This window comes from Herpailurus yagouaroundi, unplaced genomic scaffold, assembly GCF_014898765.1.
Source record: "Herpailurus yagouaroundi ecotype Mexico unplaced genomic scaffold, PumYag 213, whole genome shotgun sequence".
NCBI lineage: Eukaryota > Metazoa > Chordata > Mammalia > Carnivora > Felidae > Herpailurus > Herpailurus yagouaroundi.
This window is the reverse complement of record NW_024412444.1, coordinates 347,387-363,350: the sequence shown is the minus strand read 5'-3', so window position 1 is coordinate 363,350 and position 15,964 is coordinate 347,387. Positions and strand designations below refer to the sequence as shown.

The 15,964-nt window shown below is 38.2% G+C and overlaps 1 protein-coding gene across 1 annotated transcript in view; it reads right to left on the bottom strand.

The window, feature by feature from the left end:
- TMF1 (TATA element modulatory factor 1) overlaps positions 1-15,881 on the bottom strand; it is a 37,823-nt gene extending 21,942 nt beyond the window's left edge. Inside the window, exons 1-5 of the mRNA XM_040454479.1 lie at positions 15,083-15,881; positions 10,769-11,964; positions 8,710-8,813; positions 7,976-8,102; positions 4,322-4,427 (exon numbers count right to left, since the gene is read on the bottom strand). Coding sequence (XP_040310413.1) covers positions 4,322-4,427; positions 7,976-8,102; positions 8,710-8,813; positions 10,769-11,964; positions 15,083-15,224 — 1,675 coding nt within the window. The 5' untranslated portion in view covers positions 15,225-15,881. The remainder of the gene's footprint in view (positions 1-4,321; positions 4,428-7,975; positions 8,103-8,709; positions 8,814-10,768; positions 11,965-15,082) is intronic.
- Positions 15,882-15,964: the final 83 nt, after the last annotated feature.

The window sequence follows — 15,964 nt, the reverse complement described above, 5'->3', positions numbered from 1 at the left end:
CACGCACACACACACTCCCTACTCTCTCTCTCTCAAAAATAAACAAACATTAAAAAAAATTTTTTTTTAAGAAAGAAAACACAGGCAGTAATCCCCTGAACATCAGCCTTAGAATATATTTATGAATATGTCTCCTCAGGCAAGAAAAACAAAAGCAAAAAAAAACTATTGGGACTACAACAAAATAAAAACCTTTTGTACAGCAAAGGAAACCATCAACAAAACAAGAAGACAGTCTACTGAATTGAAGACATATTTTAATGACATAGCCAATAAGAGGTGAATGTCCAAAATATATAAAGAACTCATACAATTCAACCATTCCCCCAAAAGCAATCTGATTAAAAAAATGGAAAAAGGACATGAATAAACACTTTTCCAAAGAAGACATATAGAGGGCCAACCGAAACGTAAAAAGGTCACTAACCATCACTAATCCTCATTACTAATCATCAGGGAAATGCAAATGAAAACCACCTTGAGATACTACCTCACACGGCAGAATGGCTATTATCAAAAAGACAAGAAATTTTAAGTATTAAAAACTCCAGTAACATGGAACTTCTCCAAAAATTTAAAAGCAGAAATACGATGTGTTCCAGCAATCCCCCTACAAGGTATCTACCCAAAGAAAAAGAAAACACTAATTCCAAGAAATAAAATGCTCTATCTATATTGCAGCATTATTTACAACAGCCAAGATATGGAAACAATCTAAGCATACAATGATAAATGGACAAAGCAAATACGGTGTGTGTGTATATACACACATACATACAATGGAATACTACTCAGCCATAATAAAGAATGAGATCTTGCCGTTTGTGACAACATAGATGGACCTAGAAGGTATTATGCTAAGTGAAATAAATCAGAAAAAGAAAGGGATATACCATATGATTTCACTAATATGTGGAATCTAAAACACAAAACAAACAAGAAAATAAAAACACACTCTTAAATACAGAAAGAAAATGGTGGTTGCCAAAGATAACATGGGGAGAGTGTGAGGGGTGAAATAGGTGAAGAGGATTAAAAGGTGTAAATTTCCAGTTATAAAATAAGTCACAGGGATAAAAATTACAATATAGTATATATAGTCAATAATATAGTAATAATGTTGTATGGTGACTGTATTCATGGTGAGCACTGAATAATATACAGAATTTTTGAATCACTACACAGCTTGTACCCCTGGAATATAACATTGTATGCAATTATACTTCAATAAAAAATATTGTATATACAAATGTGTAATTTATTTTTGCTATCTAAAATTGTGAATATTTTCCCAATTCATTAAAAATTCTAAAAAAGAAGGGGTGTCTGGATGGCTCAGTTGGTTAAGCATCCAACTTCAGCTCTGGTCATGATCTCATGGTTTGTGGGCTCAAGCCCGACATCGGGTTCTATGCTGACAGCTCGGAGCCTGGAGCCTGCTTTAGATTCTGTGTCTCCCTCTCTCTCTGCTCCTCCCCCACTGTACTCTGTCTCTCTCTCAAAAATAAATAAACATTACAAAAATTTAAAAATTTTTAAAGAAGAAAAAAGTAGCATGCTATATATTATTTAGCCTTGAAAAAGGAAATCCTGCCATTTGTAAGAACACGGATGAACCTGGAGGCTGAAATAAGTCAGATTCAGATACTACATACATGATCTCACTCTGATGTGGAATATAAAAAAGTTGAATTTATAGAAGTACAGAGCACAATGCTAGTTACCAGGGGAAATATGGAGATAAAGGGGACCAAGTTTCAGTTACAGAGGTAAGTTCTTCAGACATAATGTAAAAAATGTAAAAAATAAAAGAAAAAAGTTAAGTACATGAGGTGATTGATATGTTAATTAGCTTCACTGTGGTAAACATTTCACAATATATATGTTATCCAAAAAATCACATTGTGCACCTTAAATACATACAATTTTTATTAGCCAATTATACCTCAATAAAACTGAGGAAAAAAAGAATTTATGAGTGGACTCATATCTGTCACCTACATTCAAATGCTTTGGCAAAAGGGAAGTATATGTGTGTGCAGAAAGCTATGAATCAGGTGTGCCTAGATGTTAATAAATGACGAAGTGAAGTAATAATGTAATCTGCTATTTACTGTAGTGTGCTTTCAGCTTTGAGTCTTTCAGCTTTTTAGCTGTGAATTTAAAAATACTTCTGGAAGATACAGAAGCAGTGAATAAATGATCCCATATGAAATCATTCTATTTTCAGTATAAAGAATTTCATTAAGCAAAAGAAAACATCAACCCACCCCCTCAATAAATTAATAAAACCCAAACAGTGACATCTGATAGAAATATTTTTATTTTTTTAGAGAGAGAGAGAAAACAAGCAGGGGAGGGTGTGGAAGAAAGAGAATCTTAAGCAGGCTCCATGATCAACATAGAGCCCGACGCAGGACTCAATCCCACAACCCTAAGATCATGACCTGAGCTGAAATCAAGAGTCAGACACTCAACCGAGCCACCCAAATGCCCCTTGATATAAATATTTAAGATAATTTTTTAAAATTATGAAACCATGCACACAGCCTTTCCCTCAATCTCTAGTGCTGTAATAAAGGCAGTTCATGACCTCAAGATGATTTGACATAATGATTATGTGATTTATCAATTCTCCATTTTCTATTGTAGTGCTTAGACTGTGTTTTACAATTATCTGAGTACTTCTATTTCCTTTTCACTGAACTGGAAGCTCCTAAAGGATAGGGAGCATGTCAAATGTATTACTATACTAAATATAGTATCTGACACACTGTTAAAAATTAGCTGAATAAATGAAAAAAAAAAACTGGATAAAACTAATTTTTTGAAATGAAGTGACTGTTCCATGTTGTTTACCAGCCCTCTGGAAATCCTCTTAAGTTCAATGATTTAAGTACAGAAATGTTCATCCCACCATTTACAATATTAACATTTTAGAAATAAATGCACAATATGAGGAAAACAGTAAAATAAGTAGTGGTATATATAGCCATATAATGGACTTCAAACTTTTTTTTTTTTTTTTTTTTTAAATTTATTTGAGGGAGAGAAAGGGGCAGAGAGAGGAGAGAAAGAATCCCAAGCAGGGTTTGCACTATCAGTGTGGAACCGGATACAGGGCTCGAATTCACAAACTATGAGATCATGACCTGAGCCAAAGTGAAGAGTTGGATGCTTAACCAACTGAACCACCCAGGTGCCCCTATAAGGGACTTTAATACGGCCATTAATAATGCTAGCAAAATTATTTAGTAGCAAGGGAATTGTAAAAGAAGGAAAATTACAAATAAAGTATGTGACCTTAATTATGCTTAACAATGTATTAAAAATGCACTAAAAAAGGACTAGAAGAAATTAACAGTTTCTTGTAAAAGTCGATTAGGATGTATTTTTTCTTCCTACACCTACCAAAACTTCAAAAATTTCTGCAAGTAGCAAGTCTAATTTTACAACTAGGAAATTTTTAATTAAGAGGAGAAGAGGGGTGCCTGGGTGGCTCTGTAGGTTGAGTCTACAACTCTTGGTTTAGGCTCAGGTCATGATCTTGCAGCTTCGTGGGATGGAGTCACGCATGGGACTCTGTGCTGGCAGCACGGAGCCTACTTGGGTTTTGCTTGCGCACGCACTCTCTCTCTCTCTGCCCCTCCCCCACTTGCACTGTCTCTCTCTCTCTCTCTCTCTCTCTCTCTCTCTCTCAAAAATAAAATACAAATATATAAATTAAAGAGGGAAAAAATTCATTTAATCCCCTTTTCAAAAACTACCTCTTTCCTATGAAATTACAGAAAGAAATTAGTCCAGTGTCAATTTGTAATAACTTATCTAATGAAAAATATTTATTTCTATAAGCCTGCTAATAAGTTTTTTCATAGAGTACTTAATAACTGAAAAATTAAAATAATAATATAATGAAAAATTCACTATCAAATGCCCAAATAATATGATGATACGAGAGAGTACCCAAGCTAGAGACTGAGATACTATATAAACTCCAAAATAATAACCTCAAATATCTTGGTTTAAATGACAGGCTGTAAAATCTGTTAAAAACTTTTTTATGGAAGCACAAACATTTATTTTTCAGCAAGTTATTTTAGCAAGTACGTGTATGTAGTATAAAAGGCTACATGCAAATGTCTCTGCCTCTATACATATTACTCCCCAGTTTTCCATAAATTATCACCTACCATTTCTGAGGTTTAAGCACAAAGCCTTCTTGCTTCCAATATTTTTTACTGGGAAGCAGTAGCTAATCATGTGGCAAGCATTTTTCCTGTGTTGACAGTATTTTTCATAATCAACTAAATATTTTACATACCTTCTTCCATTAACCCTCGGATCTGCTCATCTTTCTCTTTCAAAAGTTCTGAAGTTTCACTACTATTTAATCTAGTAGCAAGTTCTTCTTTTATACTTTTGATTTCCTAATTAAAAAAAAAAAAAAAGGAATGTGAATACCATAACGAATTACTTTCATTCTGGGCATATTTTTCAATTTTTTCCATATTCAAAGTCAATAATCAAATTCTCAATAAAAATCCTTAAGTTGTATTGTTAACCTGTGTTTACTACCTCGGTTAATTAAGTAAACAGGGGGCGCCTGGGTGGCGCAGTCGGTTAAGCGTCCGACTTCAGCCAGGTCACGATCTCGCAGTCTGGGAGTTCGAGCCCCGCGTCGGGCTCTGGGCTGATGGCTCAGAGCCTGGAGCCTGTTTCCGATTCTGTGTCTCCCTCTCTCTCTCTCTGCCCCTCCCCTGTTCATGCTCTGTCTCTCTCTGTCCCAAAAATAAATAAACGTTGAAAAAAAAAATTAAAAAACATTAAAAAAAAAAATTAAGTAAACAGCTTTGAAACAACATAAAAAACCTGAATTCAGAAATAAAGAGGTTTTAATATGGTAATACAAGTGAGAATAAGTTAACTTTCAATACCTTTCTTTCTTATCTCTACACACATTTTCTTCAGATCAAGTATTTTATTTGGAACATTTCAAACAATGCATGTCTCCATTTTTCATTTTATTTCCATTCCTCATCTAAAACTTGCTGCACTTGCTAGTGCATTGTGAAATGAATAAAAGCATGATTATATAAGGTTCAATCTACTTTAATAAAGCAGAGATTCAGCAGAAATATGTCAAGACAGTTATCCTTTAAAACCACAATGGAGAAGTATGGTGATGTGAAAAGTGCTCTAGGATTTAAAATTTGGTTTTAAGCAATGATCTGAAACAAGAGCTAAAAACAACTAACATTAGGTATTTAAACTATGCTTTGTATCCATTATAATTTTATTTTCACAACAATCCTATGAAGGAGGTACTTTATTTAACTACACAATTAAAGACTGAGGGGGCGCCTGGGTGGCGCAGTTGGTTAAGTGTCCGACTTCAGCCAGGTCACGATCTTGCGGTCCGTGAGTTCGAGCCCCGCGTCGGGCTCTGGGCTGATGGCTCAGAGCCTGGAGCCTGCTTCCCATTCTGTGTCTCCCTCTCTCTCTGCCCCTTCCCCGTTCATGCTCTGTCTCTCTCTGTCCCAAAAATAAATAAAAAACGTTGAAAGACTGAATAAACTTTGAAGGTCAGAGACCTACTAAGTGATGGAGTTTAACTTGAAAACCAGGTTTATGAGTACCCAAAGCCCATACACTGAGCCATCCACAACATTACTCTGCATCTTCCAACTGTCAAAACTTGATTCATCCATCAAGGCCCAATAAGACCATCCTGCCTTCCATGAAACTTTCCTCAATTCCCCTGGTCAGAATTCATCCTCTATGATACCATTCCAAACTGCTTATTCGTCTTGATCTGTAATTTACTTCATTCTGTCTTGTACTATATAGGTGTTGACATTATCTATCTTCCATCACTAGAAAAGCAAACTCTTAAGGTTAATCCAATTTGCTTTGAATTTCCTGTGGATCCCAACTTCATATGTACTAGTACACATTAAAAAACTTAGGGTCCAAGCTTTTTCCACCTATAGTTAATAATTTGGGTCTTTTTTAGATCTATAATTCAAATTACATTACAGAAAATAAACATTACATTACTTAAAATCTAATTTCTCAATTAAACTTGTCCAGATGGAATATAGTAGGGACAAGAAGAGGTAAACTGGTTAGGTAGTCTGAGGTTATTGTTAGTGTCTGAAATGAGCTAGCTAATTAAAGCAAACAAGCAAAGGAAGTATATGACTTATTTCTCCTCTTTAACAGTATACCAAAAAATAAAGACTAACATTAACACTGGTCAAGAAGACAAACCTAACTGAGAAGGGCAAATGCTGAGAGACATTATTAATAATAGTTTAGATAGAATTACTAACCTTAGTTGGTTACCAATTTCTAAAATACCCAATTGCTACAAATTATAAGAATTAGAACAATGGTTCCCAACCAGGAGTGATCTTGCTCCCAAGGGGACATTTGGCAATGTCTGCCAACATTTTTAATTATCACAACTCGAGGAATGGGGTGGTGGGTGCAGAGTGGGAGATAGGGAGATAACGCTGACAGTGGTGTCTTGTAGGTAGGGGCCCAGATAGTGGTAAACATCTCACAATGCAGAGTACAATCCCATACAACATAAAATTATGCAGCCCAAAATGTGAAACGTGCTAAGAAATCCTATATTAGAATAAATCAATGTTATGTCTCACAAGACTTGCTAACCATTACAATATTTTATTTTACTTAAATGTCTGTTTATTTTGAGAGAGACAGAGCAAGCAGGGGAGGAGGAGAGAGATAGGGAGAAAGAGAATCTCAAGCAGGCCTCACACCATCAGTGTGGAGAAGGATGAGGGGCTTGAACTCACAATCCTGTGAGATCATGACCTGAGCCAAAATCAGGAGTCAGGTGTTTAACCAACTGAGCCACTCAAGTGACCTTACAATTTTTTATTTTAAAATCACTCTGACTTGAAAAGGTACATATAGTATGTTTGAAGTGGCTGGAAAGTAACAAATGAAGGTAATAATACTTCAAAAAAAATGTATACAGTGTCATTTAGATTTTTTTTAAAGTTTATTTTGGGGCGCCTGGGTGGCGCAGTCGGTTAAGCGTCCGACTTCAGCCAGGTCACGATCTCGCGGTCCGTGAGTTCGAGCCCCGCGTCGGGCTCTGGGCTGATGGCTCAGAGCCTGGAGCCTGTTTCCGATTCTGTGTCTCCCTCTCTCTCTGCCCCTCGCCCGTTCATGCTCTGTCTCTCTCTGTCCCAAAAATAAATAAACGTTGAAAAAAAAAATTAAAAAAAAAAATAATAGAAAAAATAAAGTTTATTTTATTTATTTATTTAGTATGAGTGGAAGAGGTGGAGGGAGAGAGAGGGGGAGAGAATCCCAAGCTCAGCATAGAGCCTCACGTGGGGCTGGGACTCACAAACCATGCAATCATGACCTGAACAGAAACCAAGAGTCAGAGGCTTAAGCCACCCAGGCGCCCCAAGTGCCATTTAGATTTAATTGTTATTTATTTTGACAAAATTTTCATTTATGAAATTACTCTAATGATCCTTGCTATGTATCTTACAAGGACTTATAAATTATACAAATATATGCTTAGTTTTTTTTTAAAGTTTCAAAAATCTAAGTCTAAAGGTATTAAATAAAAGTCTATAATTTAAGTGTTAATATACTATATGGTATCCTTTTTATTTTTGAGAAAGAGAGAAAGAGTTGTTTGAGAGAGCACACAAGTGGGGGAGAGGGGCAGAGGGAGAGAATCTTAAGCAGGCTCCACGCCCAGCACAGGGCCCCCACGTGGGGCTCCATCTGATGACCCTGAGTTCATGACCTGAGCTGAAATCAAGAGTCAGAAGTTCAACCAACTGAGCCACCCAGGCGCCCCTACTGTATGGTATCCTTTAATGTTACTTCTCTTTTTTTCCATACCAAAATATTATGAATACATTCCTCAAAATCTATGTCTGTATAGAACTTAAGTAATATTATTTTTAATTTCCATTACCTTTTTAGCAGCGTCTCTCTCTTTACAGGCTAGCTGAACTTTCTTTTCTGCTTCTGCAATTCTTTGAGTAAATTCATCTTTCAAGGAAGAAATGCTGCTGCTTTCTTCTTTCACTCTAAACATTTCACTAAATTAAAAATAATAGAGGTACTTATTTACATGTTCCTAGGGTAACAAGAGGAGTTCAGCTTGCAAAAGGAAAATAACATTGTCTTCAACACATAACTCACTAAAATTGGTTAGTTTTATGCCTGTTAACATTTAAAAGAAAAATTACAGGCTTAATTTATTTTAAAACACCTCAATGACAACCAATTAGAAATCGAAAATGTCACCCCTATTTGATGTATAAAAATAACAGTAAAATTTTTAAATTTTGAATCTGTGTTACATTTTACGAATCACCTCCTTAAAGGAAACAAATATTGTCGGGGTTTTTTTTTGATATCATAGTTTTCTTTAAATATATGTTTTAAATATCTAATACTAAAAGGGAAAAGGTTTTTTGTTTTGTTTTGTTTTTGCAAAACAACTCTCTTCAAATGCCAAAGGTAATATGGTACAGATAATTTGAGGAAAAAAATCTCTACATTTATAACTGAAATGCTATTCCATTTTCAATTATTGTAAACAAGTTAAATTTTAGACATTTTAGTTGAAAAAAAAAATTCTTAAATAATAACCATTTGGGCCTCTACAAAACATACAATTATTCACATTTGTAAAATACTTACTCTTTCAGATTATCATAGGCTTCTTCTAGAAGTGCTTTTTCTTTACTAAGAGATAATAACTGAGCCTCCCTTTTATCCAGTTTCTCATTCAGAAACTCGACTCTCTGAATAACAAGAATACACAAAGTCAAACATTTAACTGAAAAGACCATTTTTACATGCAGGTGATGAATTGTAAAGGTAATTTAATCAATATAGTAACTAAAACAGCATTACCTCATAAAAAGACTTAGCAACAATGAGAACATAGTGGATTCAGAACAAGAACTCATACATAGCTGGTAGAAGAGTATAAATCAGTACAACCACAGAGTTGGTGGGAGTATAAATTAGTAAGCCACTTTAATAACTAGTTGAAAATCTACACACCATTGAATGCAGAAAATTAGTTTAGATATACTTTAGAGGAGAAAACTCCTGCATTACTATACAAGGATATTTACAGCAGTTTGTTATAGCAAAATCTAAAAAAAGGTGTGCATGGAGACAAAGAAAAATTTTAAAAAGGTCACAGGGGCTTCAAAGCCTTTAGTAATATCCTGTATCTTCGCTGGGTAATAGATACGCAAGTGTCCCTTTTTCCATATTATTCTTTAATCCAAATATGTAGCATGTAACTATTTTTTTTTTTAATTTTTTTTTTCAACGTTTATTTATTTTTGGGACAGAGAGAGACAGAGCATGAACGGGAGAGGGGCAGAGAGAGAGAGGGAGACTCAGAATCGGAAACAGGCTCCAGGCTCTGAGCCATCAGCCCAGAGCCCGACGCGGGGCTCGAACTCACGGACCGCGAGATCGTGACCTGGCTGAAGTCGGACGCTTAACCGCCTGCGCCACCCAGGCGCCCCGCATGTAACTATTTTTAGTATGATACATTGCATTCAAAAAATAAAAACACTTAAAAAAAACTCATATGCATGTAACTTTAAAATCTCCAGGATTTATCAGTGTAAAGCTAAACAAAAAGGAATGATAACAGTATCTTACTCCTTAGGCCTTGCTGAAGCAGTGAAAAACTTGTGTATCAGGGGAGGAATGATGCTGTTTGCACTTAAAAAAAAAAAGTCTTACCTGATTGAGGTTTAGATTAGATATCACTTACCTTCTGAAAGTAGCTCAAAAATATCTTACTGATACGAAACAGTGCTGATTTCAGCAATTCAAAGTGCTATTATAGCTATAGCATGGCATTTTTGTGTGTGTGAATAATATTAAACCTAGGTAACAGAATCTGGAACTTTTTTTTTTTTTTACATTAAATAATTCAACACATGGCACTTACAGGACATTTCTTCAAGACATCCTATATCTCAGAGGACTCTATTAAAGATGCCAAATCCAACTCAATTTCTATATCTAAAAATCATAGGAAAAATCAAAACCATGACTTAATGTTAAAGAATTTACACCACTTTCCTTTTACATGTATTAGATAGAAGCAATTTGTCATTCCTAAGCAATGCCTTTGTTCCTTGGACATTTCCCATTCTTATTCATGTTAAGACAGCTAGCAGGGAAACATCAAAATAACATAAAAGAGAAAACAAACAAGTAATTAATAACAACAGAAAGACATCAATAATTCAAGACTAAATTTTTCATTTAGGATTTGCTACAAATAATGTGAACATGCAAAACAAATTTTGATATAAAAAACCCACATAGTGTTTATATTCGTTTCAGCACCTTTACCTGCAAAGGCTTTGAAGACGTATGTTACCATAAGCCAATCCTTTGCAAAAAGACAAATGAGCACAGCATACAAGAACTGTAAGGTGAAAGGACTCCAAAGTAACGACGCGAGATAACCTTTTCGTTCTTAGTTATGCTGAAATATCAACTTATGTTATCACAGATGTCTCAGAGGAATTTCAAGTAATTTAATATCAATAATTCAATTTTAAAATCCTAAAGGCCAAAATGCTTGCCTTTTTTAATCAGCACAAATCATTATGCAATATGGAATGTTAAAAATAAACAATGAAAACATAAATAAATAAACAATGATTTCATTTCTGAAAAGCATATCCAAAAATCCCCTTGCGGTTTCTAGATTTACCTTGCAAACATCTTCCTTCTCAGAATGTGCTTCTGGCTTACTTTCAGCAGTTTCGTGCGGCTCGGCCACTTTGTCTGAGACAGTATGTCCTTCACTTACTGGTGTAGAAGAAACCAAGATATCAGGCTGTTCACAATTAACAGGTGTTGCACTTCGTCCACTTTCTTCCATTTCCGTTTCTTCAGTGGGTATAATTAATGTTTCATTTACTTCTTCTTCAGATTTTCCTTCAACAGATTCAATTACTTTAGTCTTTGGAGTTGAAGGATTAACTATAATAGGTACTAAAGCATATCCCTTGCCTGACAGTTCATCATCTGAATTGATTTCACTTACACTACGACTATCTAACGACTGCACACTAAACGAGTCTATTCTTTCAAAAGCATCAGATGAACAGCAACTCTCAGTGAGTTTCTGGAAATCATCTAAACGATTATATTCAGGACAAGCAGATGCTGAGAGAAGCTGAAAAGATGTCTGCATCAAGTGAAGACCTGATTTTGAATCTGTAGTCTCTTGTCTCGAACTTGCTGAGCTCTCACTTATTACACTTTCATGATCTAAAACTTCAATGTCACTGGTGGTAGAAGTACCAGACGAGAAGGTACTAACTGGAGGAGAAGGTGTGTTACTCTGTCTGTCTTCATGTTTTTGTTCCTTAGGTTCCAAAGCCACGTCCTTTGTTTCTGCATTCGACATATTAGGTATGTTTTCCCTAGTTGTTTTCACATTAATTACATTTTCGGATACCTTCAAACGTACAGTTGATACCTTCGTGTCAGATTCTTTATTAACAGTTTCTTCATGCTTGCCCTCAGTGTTTGGCGACGGAGTATCTACTGCCAGAGTTTCCCCTGATACACATGGAGTAGAGTCTTTCACCTTTGACTCAGCGGTTTCCGAGGTTCTTGACTGTCCAGTGGGCAAGGATTCCTGTAAAGTGCTTTTTACTTCTTCTTCTGGCCGTTGTGATTTAGCTGGTGGTTTTGATACCACTGGACTCTTCTGAATGGTCTGGACATCCGTTGGAGAGAGAAAGGCACTGAAGAAATTTTCAGATTCATCTACCACAGTTCTCCGAACTGGCTTTGTTATTGCTTTAGGAGAAGCTACAGGCTGACTCTGAGGTTCACTGTTTGATTTTAACCCCCAGGTTGAAGTATCCCATCCTCCACTGACAGGGGGATTTATTCCTTTGACAAAAAAAAAAAAAAAAAAAAAATATATATATATATATACACACACACACACACACACACACACACACACACACACACATATATATGTTACAAAAGAAAAAATATATTTGTTTTATGTTAATATTACAATCGTTATAAGTCAATACATAGTTTAAAAACAGGAAACCTATAGAATATGACCTATAACTTGCATCTATTAGGCTACCTGCTTATCATATGATTAATTAGTTCACTGTAGAACTTTAGGCCTTAAAGAGGAAAACTGGTACGGATATGTCCAAACTAGGAACCAGGAACAAAGGTAAGAGATCAAAATGGGCCTGGCCTACCAGAAGCAAATATGTTACTCCCTCCCACAACAAATTAAGAAAGTAATGGTATATGTTACATAACATGCTCAGTCTAAGATACACATCTCACAACATGTTGTGATGCATCTCACAACAAGAGGCAGTACCCTCACTTACAGATCATGTGCAGTCATAGCAAACTAACCTGGCCTTCTGTTCAGTTTCTTATTAATTATTCTAGTCATAATATCAGTAATAAAACATAGTTACGAGCCGGAAAGAGGGTAACACTCAAAAACTGAACCCAGCATACTTGCAACAAATGTCCTTTTCCAAAGATCAAAGTAAACTGATGGGAACAGTAACTTCTAAAGGACACATTCATTTTCGTGCACTTAATGACAAGTTCATTCTCCAAGAGTCATTATCCAAACCCACTCTATAAGAAAGTTTTGTTCCCTTCCTAAATTACAAATTATGTCAGCAATTAGAAGGTCATATGAAATTCACGGGTGCCTGGCTGGCTCGGTCACTGGAGCATGTACCTCTTGGCCTCAAGGCTGTGGGTTCAAGCTCCATGTTGGGTAGAGATTACTTAAAAATAAAATCTAGGGGCACCTGGGTAGCTCATTCAGTTGAGCATCTGACTCCGGCTTGGGTCATGATCCAGCAGTATGTGAGTTCTAGCCCCACGTGGGGCTCTGTGCTGACAGCTCAGAACCTGGAGCCTCCTTCTCATTCTGTGTCTCCTCCTCTCTCTGCCCCTCCCATGCTCAAGCTCTGTCTCTGTCTCTCAATAATAAGTAAACATTAAAAAAAATTTTTTTTAATAAAATAAAATATAAAATTTTAAAAAAGTGCTATGAATTTCAAAGATGGGCATTTTTAAAGAATTATTGTGTTTTTATACCGATGGTAGTTTACACTAGGCCTTTTTAAAAACACCAAAGAGAAAATAACTATCTTCTGGGTAAAAAAGGTAATTTAGTCACAGAAACACATGATACTAAAAACCCCAATGATAAACAAAAAAATGGGCTATTTGCTAAAATATTAAAGCATTTCTTTAAAAAAAAATTTCCTTTTCTAAACTCAAAAGTGGCTGAGCAGAACCATCACAAATTCTGCACAATTACGTAGATAGGGATGGGAGCACATGGTTAGCTCAGTCAGTTAAGCCTCTGACTGTTCATCTCAGCTCAGGTCTTGATTTCAGGGTCTTGAGTTCAAGCGCAGTGTTGGGCTTCATGCCCAGGGTGAAGGCTACTTTAACAAAAGCAAACAAACAAACAAACAAACAAAGTTGGTGGGGCGAGAACAAGCACCTAAAAGCTCCTAAAAACTACCTAGCCCTCTACTGAAGTCTATTCTATAATATGACTTGAGAAGTATGTAGAACACTTCAGTTTGGGGGCACAGTTGTGTATCTATCGGTTCAGTATATAAAAACAATGAAAAAAGGAGAAAACCAGAAGAACAAATGAACAAGCAAGATTAAGTCCGCTAATTAGTTGAATTTAGTAGGTCTCCTTAATAAATGACAGAAGTCCAATGTCCCTCTAGAAGAAACTGAAGAATGTTTTACACAAATCCCAAGGTTATGTGATAACTCCCTCAACTGCTCCATTCTAAAGGCTGGTCACCTTCGAGGGAGGCAATGTAAAACAAAGGCAATCAATAAATACTCAGTAAGTAAATATTTCACTAATCTGTCTATTCTGGATAACCTATCTTAAAAAATTATACACATGACTCAAGCCCCAAACTTCAAAAAACGAGTATCCTTATGTTTAAAATTTATCTGCTGTCTCCTCTAGGTTTAGTAATTCAAAATGTGGGGTATCTAAGAAAAAGGAAGTTCAGCTACTCCCACAAGGTCACCACAGCATCTTGTAAAAAGTACTAAGATCCTGACACACAGGCCTGGGCCAAAAATATCTGAAAATGAAGTACCTCAAACTTAGGTCCTTTTCAAAGATGTAAAATTTAAAACAAGAAACCAGACTGAAGTAGGCAAGAATAACTTCCTTCTTTTTTGCACATAAATTCAGAGCTCCCAAATAGACAAATTTTTACCCCTCGCACTAAAATGCTCAACTGTTTCCTTAGGCTTAGAGCCAAAGCAAGATCCCTGAAAAGATCGGGCTCGAGGAAACCGAGAGAGAGACGCAGCTCTCTGAAAACACAACGTGATGCAACCCCAAACTCCTGGGCCGGGTTCCACGGGTGGTATCTCCAACATATTCCACCCCTCACCTGCGGGATGGCCCAGAGGAAGCTACCCGGCCTCGATTTCCCCTTCTGTAAAACGGCGACAACAAGAAACCTAACTCGAGGAGGTGTCTGGGAGATGAGAAAGCCGTAAAAAAGCACATTCCGCGCTGCCGAGCACGGAGCTCTCGTTAAGCGTTGGGCACGGTGCCTCCCGTCCCCGCTGATTTCCTTCACGTCGCGGCTCCCCAGTGCCCGGAGCGCGCAGCAATCCCAGTTTTCTGGACTGCTCGTGCTTGCAGCTAGCTACGTCGAGCGAGGGCGGAGAGCAAGCCCAGCAAATCGCCACCCGCGCCTCCGAGGCCGGCAGGACCCGCACCCGGGGCCCCGGGCACGGAAGAACCGGGGCTGGGATCTCCCTCCGGAAAACAACAGAGACCCACTTGGAGACAAACGAGCATTCGTGGACGGGCTAGGGAGAGAAAACTCGCTCAGAACGCCGTCGGCGGGGAAGGAGCGCTGCCTCCACCTCTTCGTCCGTTCGCCTGCCACAGGAGAGAAGCCTCCGCGAGCCCAGGTCCCCCGGGACCCCCCGCCCCTCTCTCCCTTACCCGGCTCTCCGTACGGAATGGTCTCGGCCCAGGCGCTCGGCTCCTCTTCCTGGATATCCAGGACCCTGTCGATAGACTTCTGGGCCTGGGACAGGGCCTGCTTCGCGAAGCTGGAAAGCTGGGAGGCGTTGAACCAACTCATCTCCCCTCCTCAGCCGGCAGTGGCGGCGGCAGCACCAAGCGGGAAGGCGGAGGGCCAGTCCGACCAGCCTGAGGCCCCGGGAGGGGTGCTGCGGAACGGCCTCGCCCCCTTCCTCAAACGGCGGGCCCGGTCAGCGGCGGGCCATGACTCTGACAATCCCCCCCCGAGCCCGGGACGTTACCCTCAGCCCTTCGCGCACAGCTGAGACGAAAAGGCTCGAGCCGCGCATGCGCGGGCTTCTTCCACGTACACAACCACCAAATCCGGGAGCCCAGAGTTCCGTCAATAGACGGAAGAAAAGGAGGAACTTAGACGTCACATCCGGTACCCGAAGCTTCCCTTTAGTTACGGAGAACGCGGAACTATTCCTGTTGATAGCGCTTACGAGCGTAAGGCGCAAATCCTAAGCCACCAGCAGCTCTCTGGCTGCTAGCAGAGGTAGCTTCTTCCGGGAGGAAAAGCTACTTTTCACGTGGCTTCCCTCCTAGAAAATAGCTCAGGTACTAAAAGCGTCTTGCCAGTAAGGATTGCAAACAGGGGCTCCTGAGTGGCTCAGTAGGTTGAGCAACCAACTTCTGTTCAGGTCATGATCTCTAGGCTAGTGGGTTCCAGACCTGCCCGGGGCGCTGTGCTGACAGTTCAGAGCCTGGAGCCCGCTTTGGATTCTGTATCTCCCTCTCTCTCTCTCTCTGCCCCTCCCCCGCTTGCGCTGTCTCTCAAAAATTAATAAACCGTTAAAA